Source organism: Heterodontus francisci, chromosome 18 (assembly GCF_036365525.1).
Source record: "Heterodontus francisci isolate sHetFra1 chromosome 18, sHetFra1.hap1, whole genome shotgun sequence".
Classification (NCBI taxonomy): Eukaryota; Metazoa; Chordata; class Chondrichthyes; order Heterodontiformes; family Heterodontidae; genus Heterodontus; species Heterodontus francisci.
Window position 1 is genome coordinate 23,945,006 of NC_090388.1, and position 16,186 is coordinate 23,961,191.

Below are 16,186 nucleotides of genomic sequence, written 5' to 3' on the forward strand. Positions count from 1 at the left end.
AGTGGTTTTGGGTACACATAAGTATAAATGTTGTGTACATCAGAAGACTGTGCAGTATACTAAAACTCAAAGATGCTGTAACACATTGGCTGAGTTCCCAGACAATGCAATATAAACACATCCTTAATTTCATGTAATGGTTGCAGCATGTTATTGATTAGACTGAAACAGAAGTATTTTTCATAAATTTATTTTAATGCCATAAGCTACATTCCATTACATTTCAAATCAAATTAAGCCTGGCTTCAACTGTTAAAGTTTGTGACTTTAAAATGTGTTGTGAAAAACTATTATGTAATGACAGAACATGTTTACTCTATACAAAAGCTGGAAATCTGATATAAATTCACAAAAAACTGGAACTTTTCATAGGGGGAGAGAGGAACAAAGTTAATGTATGCCAGAACAGCATAATGGCGCAGTGGTTAGCACTGCAGCCTCACAGCTCCAGTGACCCGGGTTCAGTTCTGGGTACTGCCTGTGCGGAGTTTGCAAGTTCTCCCTGTGACTGCGTGGGTTTCCGCTGGGTGCTTCGGTTTCCTCCCACAGCCAAAGACTTGCAGGTTGTTAGGCAAATTGGCCATTGTAAATTGCCCCTAGTGTAAGTAGGTGGTAGGAGAATGGTGGGGATGTGGTAGGGAATATGGGATTAATGTAGGATTAGCATAAATGGATGGTTGTTGGTCGGCACAGACTCGGTGGGCCGAAGGACCTGTTTCAGTGCTGTATCTCTAAATAAATAAAATAAATAAATAGGATATCCTGAAGGTGTGAAAGACACTATATTAACGCAAATTAATTTGTATGTCAACGTCTTATTTTTCTGAATAGCCATGATCTAATTGAGGCTTGAAGGGATGAATGGGCTACTCCTGTTCCTAACTGAGAAATTTGAGGCTGAGGCTATTATGTAGAGCAGAGGAGGAGGCCATTTGGTCTACCATGCTGAAATTTCTTAAGTCTTTAATTCCATGATATACTTTGATTCGGTCAGTTTCAATAGTGGCATGTGGATTCTGTGTTTCTTTATTTAATAACCTTTAAGAATTTGTTTGGAGAAAAAAAAAGTCTTCTAATACCCCTTCTATTCCACCTTAACCCTAAATTGATGACCGATACCAATTCAGCAACCAGTGGAAATAATTTTTCACTATTTACTCTCTCAAACCCTGTCGGAATTTTCAAAACTAGTAGCAGATCCCCTCTTAACTTTCAGGTTCACTGAAACAGAGATGGTTTTCAAGTTGCTCATCATAACTATGTCCTCTGAACCCTACTGTATCCTTGTGAAGCTACACTGCATCTTTGCCATAAACTCAAACTTCATAATATATCTGAAGGACAAACTCTGGAAGAATTGTGGGAAACAGTTGTTGGACAGTCATAAGCAGTTCAGATGTCCTGTGCTCTGTCCAAATTGTTGCTATGGTAGATTATGTATGGTTTAGGGTAGAAGAAAGTCTTCTTGTTTCCAGTAGTACAGCATGTAAGTTCCCTAACAGTGCTCTCATTTTCCAAGTTTCAGTCCTTGTTTTAGCTATAATATTTCTTGGATATCTCTATAATGCAGAATTCTTGAGGGAAAATTAGTTTCTTTGCATAATCTTTCTCTCAAATTTGTTCTAGCGTTGATTGTTGGGTTCATCCTTACAATTGCCAACTTCAGTTTCTTCTCTGCATTGCTAACTTTTTTTGTTAGCTCATCTAAACTTACAAAATGGAAGGCAGAAGCCAAGAAGCGCTTGGATCCGGAATATAAAGAAGGTAATGCTGCCAATCCATATCCTTTTATGCACAAAACGAATCACTTCAGTTGATTACTTGATAAAGCAAATTAGTTGAAAACTTGAAAGCACTTTCTATCTGTACACATTGCAATTATTTCATTTTGTAAACTATTTACATTGATGAAACATTTTACCATAATTCTAACCAAATTAGTCATTTGCTTGACTTCTATTTTGTCAATTCACTGAACTGCAGCATAGTAAAGGTAAAATGCGTGAATTTTTATCTGGCCTCTTTTATATTCCATCCCTCTCTCTGCTTCACCTCCAGTGGCTGATCCTTCATCTGTCTTGCTGGCTCCACACTCTTAACTCTTTCCCTAAACCATTCTATCTTAGTACACCTGGTGGCACTTTCAGAACCTCCAATATCTGTTTCTTTAACAATGTTTATGGTCACCTCACCAAACTCTTCCTGGTCTGCTTTTCATCTCTGATTTATCCTGGGACATTTTACTAAATTAAAGGAATTATATTACTGTATGTTGGCATTGCAGACAACTACATTCTTTGAGATATAGAATCATAGAATGGTTACAGCACAGAAGGTGGCTGTGGTTTTTTCATTTTGTTCCTGCTGGCTCTCTGCAAGAGCAACTTAGCTAGTCTCACTACCCTGCCCTTTCCCTGTAGCCCTGCAAATTTTTTCTCTTTAGGTTCTTATCCAATTCCCTTTTGAAAGCCATGATTAAATCCACCTCCATCACTCTTTTGGGCAGTGCATTCCAGATATTAACCACTTATTAAGTTTTTTTTTAGAAGTCTTTCCTCAAGTCACCTTTGGTTCTTTTGCCATTTGCCTTAAATCAGTCCTCTGGTTCTCGAGCCTTCCGCCAATGGGAACAGTTTTTTCCTATCTACTCTGTCCAGACCCCTCATGATTTTGAACACCTGTATTAGATCTCCTTCCCTCCTTCTCTAAGGAGAACAGCCCCAGCTTCTCCAATCTATCCACTTAACTGAAGTCCCTCATCCCTGGAACTGTTCTTGCAAATCTGTTTTGCACCCTTTCTGATGCCTTCACATACTTCATAAAGTATAGTGCCCAGAATTGGACACACTACTCCAGTTGAGGTTGAACCAGTATCTTATAAAGGTTCACCATAACTTCCTTGCTTTATAACTCTATGTCTTGAATTATAAAGCTCAGCATCCTGTAAACCTTTTTAATCACTTTCTCAACCCGCTCTGCCACCTTCTTCAATGATTTGTGCACATGTCCCCCCAGATCCCTCTGCTCCTGCACCCCATTTAGAATTGTGCCCTTTATTTTATCTTGCCTCTCTTCATTTTCGTACCAAAATTTATCACTTCACGCTTGTCTGCATTAAATTTCATCTGCCACGTTCCTGCCCACTCCACCAACCTGTCTCTGTCCTGTTGAAATCTATCACTATCCTCACAATTCAAAATACTTCCAAGTTTTGTGTCATCTGCAAATTTTGAAATTATGCCTGTATGCCTAAGTCTAGATCATTATTATATATCAAGAAAAGCAGTGGTCCTAGTACCGACACCTGGGTGACCCTCCTATATACTTGCCTCCAGTCCGAAAACAGCTGTTGACTACTACTCTCTTTCCTGTCACGCAGCAACTGCATATCTATGCTGCTACTGTGCCTTTTATTACATGGGCTTCAACTTTGCTAGCACGTCTATTATGTGGCACTTTATAAAATGCCTTTTAGAAGTCTATATAGACCTCATCAGCACTCTCTGTTACCTCATCAAAAAATCAAATTAGTTAAACGCAATTTGCCTTTAACAAATCTGTGCTAGCTTAGCTTAATTTATCCACACTTGTTCAAGTGACTGTTAATTTTGTCCCGGATTATCATTTCTAAAAACTTTCGCACCACCGGAGTTAAATTGACTGGCCTGTAGTTGCTGGGTTTATTCTTACACACCTTTTTTTTTTTGTTTGAACATATTTTCAACTTTTGTTTTTATATATTTAAAAACTTTGTCAGTGAAGATGCAGGCAAGTTAGTTCTCCGGGCACTGGGTGCTGATAACATTATGTGAGAGGTTGACTAAGCTTGCAGTTATGTCACATGAGTCACAGAACCAGTGATTTCAATGTTTTTTTTAAAGCAGTAGAGAAAGGAGATTGGCAGTGTTATTGGTTCTTCCTAAGCAGTTTAAATCAACATTGATTTACAAAAGCTCCTCATCAGAACTACGCACATTTAGTTTGTGTCAGAGTGCATATTTCTTCTCATTAAATCACACACATGACTCAGTCTGATTCCTTCAAGCAGAAGGACTTATTTTGCTTATGTTTGGAGGAATGAGTAAAGGAGCTGTTTCTTCTTTTCAGTCTCCATGCCAATTTCAATTTCTTACAACAGGCAGTTTTTGGAGCTGCTTCAACCCTCGATTCTCTCAGTCTCCTCGTCAAAGCGAAACAAAAAAATTTTTAACATTCAATAACGGGGCAGCATAGATCAAATGTTTTGCATGCCACTGAGTATGCCAATATCAAAGATGAATTGAATGGTACGGAGAGGATAGCAGTGACTGATTTGTCTGCCAGCTTCTAGGTAACCTTTTGAATGTTGACAGAAAGTTGAAGAGCAGAAGCGTGGTAGACTGTCAATGGAGAGTAATGCAACAGTCAGCCATATGTTACCAAAGTGCTTCCATTTTTAATTTATTTTTTGAGGACTTGTGTTAAAACTGAAAAGATTCCATGGATGTGTTTTTTTTTTTACCAAGTTCACCGACAAGACAAGATGTTGTTTGAAAGCCACCTGTGCTGGAGGCTACCTGTGATTTAGGCTCCAGAAACAGCAGAACCCTTGGTGACCTGGAAAAAAAAATGGCTACTGAGAGGCCACTTGTCAAGGTTAATGGAGGTTAGGAGGTCGACTCGCTGTTTGGGGTTTGAACATTGTTTTCAATTTTAGCTGTGGTCTGAACTGTTTGAAGACAGTTGGTATTTTCTTGCCAAAGAGAAAAGTGTGAGGAAAAAATCCCTGGTGCCATATAGCTCCCGAGGAGCTGGAAAAAAATCATGCGATTCAAGTTTGTGCTGGTGAAAAGACCTTGATGCCATATTTCTCCTAAAAAGCCTATGAGAATAATTCTCGACATCTCTAGAATGGACTAGTTTAGTTTTAGTTTAGAGATACAGCACTGAAACAGGCCCTTCGGCCCACCGAGTCTGTGCCGACCATCAACCACCCATTTATACTAATCCTACACTAATCCCATATTCCTACCACATCCCCACCTGTCCCTATATTTCCCTACCAATACTAGGGTCAATTTATAATGGCCAATTTACCTATCAACCTGCAAGTCTTTGGCATGTGGGAGGAAACCGGAGCACCCGGAGGAAACCCACGCAGACACAGGGAGAACTTGCAAACTCCACACAGGCAGTACCCAGAATTGAACCCGGGTCACTGGAGCTGTGAGGCTGCGGTGCTAACCACTGCGCCACTGTGCAGTTTTCTCTAAACTATGTTACTTGCAGAAACAATCCCAGTGGCCCATCTCTGTATCCCCAGATGCCAGACCAAAAAAGGGACAACTGACTTCCTTCCATTTCTTCTTTTTTCATCAAGAATTAGCAAGTATTTGGCCAGAGTAGTGTTTTTTTTTTGTCTTTACTTTGTAACAGACCGCCGCTGCAGAGTGACTTTCTGCCTTTTTTCCAGTGTGAGTGTAATTGGGGAATTTTTAAAAAGGGAACTTTCATATTTTAATCAGTGTGTTAATACACTGCTTCGTTACTGGTTAAGTCTTGTTTTATAATCTGATAGTTTAGTTAAATAAACCTGGTTGGTATATTTTGTTCTGGGATTTTAAAAAAAATAGAGTATATGACTGGCTCTATTGGTAACTGGGTAAACTTTTAAATAGATGTTGTGACCTGTGGAGAAGTGGAACTAGAAAAGACAGTATCCTCCTCCCGCCTCGGTTGTAACATGGCATTTGTGGTGGAATCTAGTTTGGGAATGCAGTTAACAGTATGTGTAGCAGTGTTGGAGACTGGCTGAGGAATGAGGTGAGCAGAAGTGGCCTTCAGTGGTAACTAAAATATGACTGGGTGTAAAAGGGTGGTCAGTCTGATTGTCAGTTTCCAACCAGGCAGTTGAGGTTAAACTGACCTCTTTGTGACTAATATATTGAGGTACGACCTGGCTGCTACCAGGTGGAAGCTTTGGAAAAGCCCAACAGCTCAACTGAGGAACTGCCTATATATGTGACCTGGGAGACTTGGTGAGAAAAAGTGTTTTGAATTTCTAGATGATTAAACTTTTATTTTCATTACTGCTATTACTTAACATTTTATGAGCAGCACAATTAAGCTGAATGTGAATAATAACTTTAGGGAAAAAGTGAGGGGACCAAAGAAGTAGAAGAAAAGCAAAGAAAGCTCATAATTTAGATTTAAGTGTGGTACACAGACTTCATTGGAGTCCCCATTCTAATTTTGAAGAGAAAAATTATCTTTTTTTTATTCGTTGGGGAATGTGGGCATCACTGGGTAGGCCACCATTTATTGCCCATTCCTGCTTGCCCTTGAGAAGGTGGTGGTGAGCTGCCTTCTTGAACCGCTACAGTCCTTGGGGTGTAGGTACAGTAGCAATGCTGTTAGGAAGGGAGTTCCAGGATTTTGACCCAGCAACAGTGAAGGAACGGCGATATAGTTCCAAGTCAGGATGGTCTGTGGCTTGGAGGGGAACTTGCAGGTGGTGGTATTTCCCATGCATCTGCTGCCCTTGTCCTTCTAGGTGGTAGAGTTCGTGGGTTTGGAAGGTGCTATCGAAGGAGTCTTGGTGAGGTGCTGCCATGCATCTTAGAGATGATACACACTGCTGCCATTGCGTCGGTGGTGGAGGGAGTGAATGTTGAAGACTGTGGATGGAGTGGGCTGCTTTGTCCTGGATGGTGTTGAGCTTCTTGAGTGTTGGAGCTGCACCCATCCAAGCAAGTGGAGTGTCTTCCATCACACTCCTGACTTGTACCTTGTAGATGGTGGACAGGCATTGGGGAGACAGGAGGTGAGTTACTCGTCGCAGAATTCCTAGCTTCCTAGCCTCTGACCTGCTCTTGTAGCCACAGCATTTATGTGACTAGTCCAGTTCGGTTTCTGGTCATTGGTGACCCCCAGGATATTGATAATGGGGGATTCATCAATGATAATGTCATTGAACGTCAAGGGGAGATGGTTAGATTCTCTCTTGTTTGAGATGGTCATTACCTGGCACTTATGTGGCGCAAATGTTACTTGCCACTTATCAGCCCAAGCCTGGATGCTATCCAGACCTTGCTGCATATGGACTTGGGCTGCTTCAGTATCTGAGGAATTGCAAATTTTGCTGAACATTGTGCAATCATCAGCGAACATCCCCACTTCTGACCTTATGATGGAGGGAAGGTGATTGAAGAAGCAGATGAAGATGGTTGGGCCTAGGACTCTACCCTGAGGAACTCCTGCAGTGATGTCCTGGGACTGAGATGATTGATCTCCAACAACCACAACCATTTTCCTTTGTGCTAGGTATTACTCAAGCCAGTGGAGAGTTTTCCCCCTGATTCCCATTGACTCCAGTTTTGCTAGGGCTCCTTGATGCCTTACTTGGTCAAATGCTGCCTTGATGTCAAGGACAGTCACTTTCACCTCAGCTCTGGAGTTCAGTTGTTCTGTCCATGTTTGGACCAAGGCTATAATGAGGTCAGGAGCCGAGTGGCCCTGGTGGAACCCAAACTGAGCATGGAACAGGTTATTGCTAAGCAAGTGCCACTTGATAGCACTGCCGACGACCCTTTCCATCACTTTACTGATGATCAGGAGTAGATTGATAAGGCAGTAATTGGCCAGGTTGGATTTGTCCTGCTTCTTGTGCACAGGACATAGCTGGGCAATTTTCCACATTGCCGGGTTGATGCCAGTGTTCTAGCTGTACTGGAACAGCTTGGCTAGGGGCACGACTAGTTCTGGAGCACAAGTCTTCAGTACTATTGCCGGAATATTGTCGGGACCTATAGACATTGCAGTATCCAGTGCCTTCAGTCGTTTCTTAATATCACGTGGTGATACTGGGGACCTCAGGAGGAGGCCAAGATGGATCATCCACTCCGCCCTTCTGGCTGAAGATGGATGCAAATGCTTCAGCCTTGTCTTTTGCACTGATGTGCTGGGCTCCCAATCGTTGAGGATGGGGATATTTGTGGAGCCGCTTCCTCCTCCTGTCAGTTGTTTAATTGTCTACCATCATTCACGACTGGATGTGGCAGGACTGCAGAGCTGATATCTGATCCATTGTTTGTGGAATCGTTGAGCCCTGTCTGTTGCATGCTGCTTCTGCTGTTTGGTATGCAAGTGGTCCTGTGTTGTCATTTCACCAGGCTGACACCTCATTTTTAGGTATGCCTGGTGCTGCTCCTGGAATGCCCTTCTGCGCTCTACATTCAACCAGAGTTGTTCCCCCAGCTTGATGGTAATAGAATGTGAACTGTTGCTATATCTTCCGCAGCCTAAATCTACCTAATAGTATCTAATCTCGGAAGCTTAAGAGTGGCTGATCCTATTTTATGATGATTTTGATTGCAAATAGATCTGAATGTTATCTCTAAATGAGAATCAATCTGTACACATGTTGTTAACTATTTCAATGAGCATTTTCATCCAATTACTTTCTCTGTGTCTGTGATTTTTGTCTAAGGTTTATACCACTTTTTTTTTAAACAGGTGGCCAGAGGAACTGGATACAGGTATTCTGTAATGGAGGGGTTCCGACAGAGATTGCCTTACTTTATATGATAGAAAATGGGCCAGGAGAAATTGCAATTGACTTTTCAAAGCAGTATACTGCCTCTTGGATGTGTCTGTCTCTCCTGGGAGCTCTGGCTTGCAGTTCAGGTGATACCTGGGCATCAGAGATAGGAAGCGTTGCCAGCAAAAGTCAACCAAGGCTGATAACCACCTGGGAAAAGGTTCCCACTGGTAAGAATCCACATTGCTTTCTGAAAGATGCTAGAGTCTAGTGAGTTCCCATCTGGATATCTTGTGATATTTATTTGACACAGATAAACGGATGATAATTGTAAAAGCAGAAAAATTGTACGTCATCACCAAATTTCATAAAACTTGTCAGCTTTCTACAAATTGTACCAAATTCTTTCATGAGTGCATCATCATAATGAGCACTTCTACGACCAAAATTGCTGTCCTTTTAAATTGTGGGGGGGGGGGGGGGGGGGGCGGGGGCGGTCCAAACTGTGATACCTGCGGCAAATGTAGCCACAAGTCCTGGCAATCCAGCCTACTAAACCCATGCAATTCTGTCCTATGTGCATTTATAGTTCTTGTTTAGCAGTTTGGAATATTGTGGCTCTGAAGGTTTGGAACAGGCTGTTTTTTTAGTGTTGCTGCTCCATTGGTCCTAAATCAAAACACCAAAGTCTGTTAGTGTCAACAACCGGAGATATAGCAAATTCATGGGGAATGTGGATTTTAACTTAAATAAAAACAGAAAAAGCTGGAAATACTCAGCAGGTCAGGCAGCATCTGTGAAGAGAGAAACCGTTCGCGTTTCAAGTCGATGACTTTTCATCAGAACTGGAAAAAGGTAGGAACATATGAACATAGGAGCAGGAGTAGGCCATTCAGCCCATCGAGCCTGTTCCACCATCCAGTACGATCATGGTTGATCATCCACCTCGGTGCCTTTTTCCCACACCATCTCCATATCCCTTTATGTCATTGGTGTTTAGAAATCTGTCAATCTCTACTTTAAACATACTCAATGACTGAGCTTCCACAGCCCTCTGGGGTAAAGACTTCCAAAGATTCACAACCCTCTGAGTGAAGAAATTTTTCCTCATCTCTGTCCTAAGTGGCTTCTCCCTTATTTTGAAATTGTGCCCCCTAGTTCTAGATTCCTAAGATAGAGGACCAAAACTGCACACAGTACTCCAGGTGTAGTCTAACCAAGGTTCTATACAAGTAAAGCAAGACTTCACTACTCCTGTACTCAAATCCTCTTGCGTTAAAGGCTAACATACCATTAGCCTTCCTAATTGCTTGCTGCTTCTGTACACTAGCTTTCGGTGACTTATTGACAAGGACACCCAGGTCCCTTTGTGCATCCACACTTTCTAATCTCTTACCATTTAAGAAATTCTCTGCACATCTGTTCCTCCTACCAAAATGGATAACCTCACATTTTTCCACATTATATTCCTTCTGCCATGTTCTTGCCCACTCACTAAGTCTGTCCAAATCCCCTGGAAGCCGCTTTGCATCTTCCTCACAACACACATTCCAATAGTTTTGTGTCATCTGCACACTTGGAAATATTACATTTGGTCCCCATATCCAATATATTGTGAACAGCTGGGGCCCAAGTACTGATCCTTGCAGTACCCCACTAGTCACAGCCTGCCAACGCGAGAATGACCTGTTTATTCCTACTCTGTTTTCTGCCTGTTAACCAAACCTTAATCCATGCCATTATGTTACCTCCTATTCCATGTGCTTTAAATTTGCTAACTAAACTCCTGTGGGGGACTTTATCAAAAACCTTCTGAAAATCCAAGTATACTACATCCACCGACTCCCCTTTATCAATTCTGTTAGTAACATCCTTAAAAATCTTTAACAGGTTCGTCAAACATGATTTCCCATTCATAAATCCATGTTGACTATGTCCAATCAGATCATGATTATCCAAGTGTCCATTTATCAAATCCTTTAGAATAGATTCTAACATTTTCCCTACGACTGATGTAAGGCTAACAGGTCTGTAGTTCCCTGTTTTCTCTCTCCCTCCCTTAAATAGTGGGGTGACATTTGAAACCTTCCAATCTGCAGGAACTGTTCCAGAATCTGTAGAATTTTGGAAGATGATCACCAATGCATCCACTATCTCCATAGCTATCTCTTTCAACACTCGGATGTAGAATATCCGGTCCTGGAGACTTGTCAATCTTCAGCTCCATTAATTTCTCCAATACGACCTTCTTACAAATAGTAATTTTCTTCAATTCCTCATTCTCCCTTGGATCTCTAATTCTGGGAGATTTCTTGTATTTTCCTCAGTGAAGACAGACACAAAGTTATCATTCAGCTCTTCTGCCATTTCTCTATTCCCCATTATAAATTCTCCTAACTCTGCCTGTAATGGACCCACATTGGTCTTAGCCAAACCTTTCCTTTTTACGTACCTATAGAAGCTTTTACTGTCCGTTTTTATATTTTGTGCTAGTTTACATTCATATTCTATTCTCCCTTTATCAGTTTCTTGGTCCTCCTTTCTTGTATTCTAAAATCCTCCCAATCCTCAGGTTTACTACTATTTCTGGCAACTTTATAGGCCTTTTCTTTACTAATTTTATACAATCTTTAACTTCCTTTGTTATCCACAGTTGACTGCCTTTACTTTTGGGGTTTTTGTGCCTTGAAGAAATGTATAGTTGCTGTAAACTAAGTAAAAATTCTTTGAAGACTATCCATTGCCTATGTACTGTTATACTTTTAATGTATTTTCCCACTCTACCTCAGCCAATTTGCCCCTCATACCTTCATAATTTCCTTTGTTCAAATTTAACACCCTGGCTTCAGATTGAAAGGTAATACATTTTGTACAAATGAAATGGAGGAGGGTGAGAAAAAGAACAAAAGGGAATGTCTGTGATAGGGTGGAAGAAAGACAAGATTAATTGACAAGACAGTTGGTGATGTACGGCCAAAGGGAGTGGTAATGCAACATAGAGAAACAAAAGATGTACCTTGAAGAGATGTGAATGGTAGAATGGACCTTGATCCCACCACTGAACATCAAGCCATAGTCTCCAAGTCTGTCACTGACCTCTCCTCCGGAGATCTTCCCTCCGTGGCCTCCAACCCCGAACAGTCTGCTCCTACCTCCTTCCCAAGATCCACAAACAGGTCTACCAATACAGCCTGTACCTGCACCACTGAATTGATTTCTTCCTATCTCAGTTCTATTTTTCTCCCCTTGTCCAGTCTCTTCCCACCTACATCCATGATTCTTCTGATGCCTTCTGTCCCTTTAACAGTTTCCAATTTCCTGGCTCTAACCATCTCCTCTTCACTATGGACATCCAATCTCTCTACATCTCCGTTCCGCACCAGGATGGTCTGAGAGCTCTTAGCTTCTTCCTTGAGCTGGGGCCCAACCAGTCCCCATTCACCAGCACCACCCTCCTCCGCCTGGCTGAACTTGTTCTCACTTTGAACAACTTCTACTTTAATTCCACTCACTTCTTCCAAATAAAAAGCGTTGCTATGGGTACCTGCATGGGTCGTAGCTATGCCTGCCTTTTTGTAGGCAATCTGGAACATTCCTTGTTCCAGTCCTACTCTGGTCCCCTCCCTCACCACCTTTTTCTGATACACTGATGACTGTGTCAGTGCCGTTTCCTGCTGGCCCTGAACTGAAAAATTTCATCAACTTTGCTTCCAATTTCCACCCTTCTCTCACCTTTACATGGTCCATCTCTGATTCTTTCCTTCCCTTCCTCGACTTCTCTGTCTCCATTTTTGGGGATAGGCTATCAATCAATATTCGCTGTGAGCCCACTGACTCTCAAAGCTACCTAAACTATACTTCCTGTAAAGACTCCATTCCATTCTCCCAATGTCTCTGTGCATCTGTTCTGATGATGCAATCTTCCATACTAACACTTCTGATGGATCTTCACTTTTTCCTCAACCGTAGTTGATACCCTCGACCATGTCAGTCCCATTTCCCACACCCCTTCCTCTCCCTCCCAGAACCACAATAAAGTTCCCCTTATCCTCACCTTCCATCCCACCAGCCTCCATATTCAACAGACCGTCCTCCTCTATTTCCGCCACCTCCAGTGTGCTTCCACCACCAAACACATCTTCCTCTCCCTTTCAGCATTCCGAAGGGACCCTTCCCTCTGCAACATCCTGGTCCACTCCTCAGTTGTCCCCTTCCCTTCCTATGGAACCTTTCCATGCAAGCACAGGGGTGCAACACCTGCCCTTTCACTTCCTCTCCCTCCTCACCGTCCGAGGTCCAAAATACTTGTTTCAGTTGAAACAGTGATTTACATGTACCTCTTTCAATTTAGTATACTGTGTTTGTTGCCCACAATGCAGTCTGCTCTACATTAGGTGATTTTCAGAACACCTCCATTCAATTTGCAAGCATGACCCGAGCTTCTAGTTGCCTGTCATTTTAATTCTCACCTTGCTCTTATGCTGAACTCTCTGCCCTTGGCCTCCTGCAGTGTTCCTTGAGCTTGCGTTGAGCTTCATCGGAACAACACCTCATCTTTCCGTTAAGAAGATTAGCCTTCCAGACTCAACACTGAGTCCAACAATTTCCAACCATAACCTCTGTCCCCACTTTGTTTCCTTTCTCTTTGCAGGTTTTGGCATAACTCTTGTTTTTGCTTTTGTGGCAGCTGTTCATTCTGCCATTCACACCTACTCTGGACACATCTTTTTGTTTCTTTTATCATTCCCTTTGGCCTTGCACCACCAACTCTTCTGTCATTTCATCTCTCCTGTCTTCCACCCTATCACAGGCCTTCCCTTTTGTTCTTTCTCTCCATCCTCATTTGTTCAAAACCTATTACATTTCGAACTTTTCCCAGTTCTGATGCAAGGTCATCGACCGGAAATATTAACTTTTGTTTTTCTCTCTCCACAGATTTTTTTTTAAAAATTCTTTCATGGGATGTGGGCATCGCTGGCAAGGCCTGCATTTGTTGCCCATTCCTAATTGCCCTTGACAATGAGTGGCTTGCTTGGCCATTTCAGAGGGCAGTGTTTTGCTTTTGCATAGATTTTATCTTTTTATGTAACCCTTAAGGTTTCACGTGCCACCTATATGGCCCATAAAAAAAACAAAAACTGGGATACCCCTGCCTTAAGTCCACTGGTATTTGTTTTGAAATCCTTTTACACGTCCTTTCATGGTTACACATCAACAAAAGAGAGTAGTTTTGTTAACACATCCTGTCCTAGATTCTGATGGATCTCTTCTCTAAAAGTTCTTAGAATATGTAAACCTAGATGCACCTAACAAAAGAAAGATGTAGACAAAAGATGTGTGGCATTCTATTGCATTTTGCTAATGATGCAGTAGTTCCTAATTTAATATTTGCAGTTAGCTTGTATTATGAAATAACTTCTTGAAGCATACAATAAAGTACAACATTTCTATAACAAAAATATTATGTTTGCAGCCTAAGTTCTGATGCTACTAGTTTCACAAGCATGTCTGCCTCTCTTACTAATTTGAGTTGATTCTCATAATTAACATTAAGGGAATATCTTTTTTGGTAACTACTGCTGTTTGTTAGGTGGCAGGAGGTACCTGTCCAAAACACACATCCCCGTTTATCTGTGCACCCTAGTTGTATGACACAGATTTTCCTCTGCTGTTTCCCTTAGCAAGTTCCTGATTTCAACTGCCATTGCTGGAGGTATTGACCAGTTGTGAAGTGCTTTCTTGATGGGGTGCGAAAATTAGAGGGCAGGATATCCTGGTTCTTATGCAGTGCACACTGATTGACAGAAAGTTGAGGCTGAGAGCCAGTTGCCTGCCTATTGATAATGGTGTTGAGGTGAATACGTTTTGTTTCCTTTGGAAAAATATCATCACAAATATTACGATCTACTTTTGTGTAGGGTGAGGTTGGTGGGGGGATGGTCTGGCCATTTTAAAGACCCCAAAATCCCAGGAATTGCAGCCTAAAAATGCTGAAATATAAATGATTTGGAGGAAAATGTAGCTGGTCTGATTAGTAAGTTTGCGGACAACACAAAGGTTGGTGGAGTTGCGGATAGTGATGAGGAATGTCAGAGGATACAGCAGGATATAGATCGGTTAGAGACTTGGGCGGGGAAATGGCAGATGGAGTTTAATCCAGACAAATGTGAGATAATGCATTTTGGAAGGTCTAATGCAGGTGGGAAGTATACAGTAAATGGCGGAACCCTTAGGAGTATTGACAGGCAGAGAGATCTGGGCGTACAGGTCCACAGGTCACAAAGTGGCAACGCAAGTGGATAAGGTAGTCAAGAAGGCATACGGTCGGGGCATAAAGTATAAAAATTGGCAAGTCATGCTGCAGCTGTACAGAACTTTAGTTAGGCCACACTTAGAATATTGCGTACAATTCTGGTCACCACACTACCAGAAGGACGTGGAGGCTTTGGAGAGGGTACAGAAGAGGTTTACCAGGATGTTGCCTGGTCTGGAGGGCATTAGCTATGAGGAGAGGTTGGATAAACTCGGATTGTTTTCACTGGAACGACGGAGGTGGAGGGGCGACATGATAGAGGTTTACAAAGTTATGAGCGGCATGAACAGGGTGGATAGTCAGAAGCTTTTTCCCAAGGTGGAAGAGTCAGTTACGAGGGGACATAGGTTTAAGGTGAGAGGGGCAAAGTTTAGAAGGGATGTGTGAGGCAAGTTCTTTACACAGAGGGTGGTGAGTGCCTGGAACTTACTGCCGGGGGAGGTGGTGGAAGCAGGTATGATAGCGACGCTTAAGAGGCATCTTGACAAATACATGAATAGGATGGGAATAGAGGGATACGGTCCCCGGAAGTGCAGAAGGTTTTAGTTTAGAAAGGCATCAAGTTTGGCGCAGGCTTGGGGGGCCGAATGGCCTGTTCCTGTGCTGTACTGTTCTTTGTTCAACATTTTGGACAGACCTCACAAAAACTAATCTACCTTGTTTGTCAAGGACAGGTTTACCATAAATTTTCTATGCTACGACAATGGTAACAAAACGTTGGGATTTCTTGAGAGTAAAGGAATCTCTTCCTTCTGTCCGTCAGAGTCAGTTTAGGCTTCTGTTGTAAGGAGAGATGAGATACTAGCAGAATACTGATTGGTAAACTGTGATATATTATGATGGCAAACTACTAATGCTAAGGTTACTACCTACAATCAGTAGCCATTTTGACATCTGTTCTAGTAATAAGTGCTTTGAGGAATGTGCTCAGTGTGTATTCATCTTTTTGACCCTAGGATTAGCCAGTCACCATATCTTCATAGGGTAAACTATAATCTCAAATATTGTGAAATTAATTTCAAAATCTTGGAATTGATCATACAGGCATCAGGAGTTGTGGACCTAAAGTCAAGTTGCAATTGTGCCATTGAGAAGTTACTACTGTTAAAGGGCTGGTAAACTGCAGAACTCTTGTATCGTCCAAAAACAGCCGGTGAGCTGATACATGATGGTTCATGATGAAAATAATTCCATTGAAATGAAAACTTCAAAATTGCAGACCTGCACATTCCTATTCTTGCAATAAACCTGTAAAAATAACAATAAGCTAACTTGTATCAAAATTATCTGCAATTAACAGGAAAATTTAGGTGCTGACACAAAATGAAACACATTGTTTTTTTTTAAAAAGCCTT

General features: G+C 41.8%; 1 protein-coding gene across 3 annotated transcripts in view; it reads left to right on the top strand.

The window, feature by feature from the left end:
- tmem19 (transmembrane protein 19) overlaps positions 1-16,186 on the top strand; it is a 57,979-nt gene that overhangs the window by 30,486 nt on the left and 11,307 nt on the right. For all 3 annotated transcript variants that reach the window (XM_068050427.1, XM_068050428.1, XM_068050429.1), the window contains exons 4-5: positions 1,627-1,764; positions 8,494-8,748. In XM_068050427.1, coding sequence (XP_067906528.1) covers positions 1,627-1,764; positions 8,494-8,748 — 393 coding nt within the window. The remainder of the gene's footprint in view (positions 1-1,626; positions 1,765-8,493; positions 8,749-16,186) is intronic.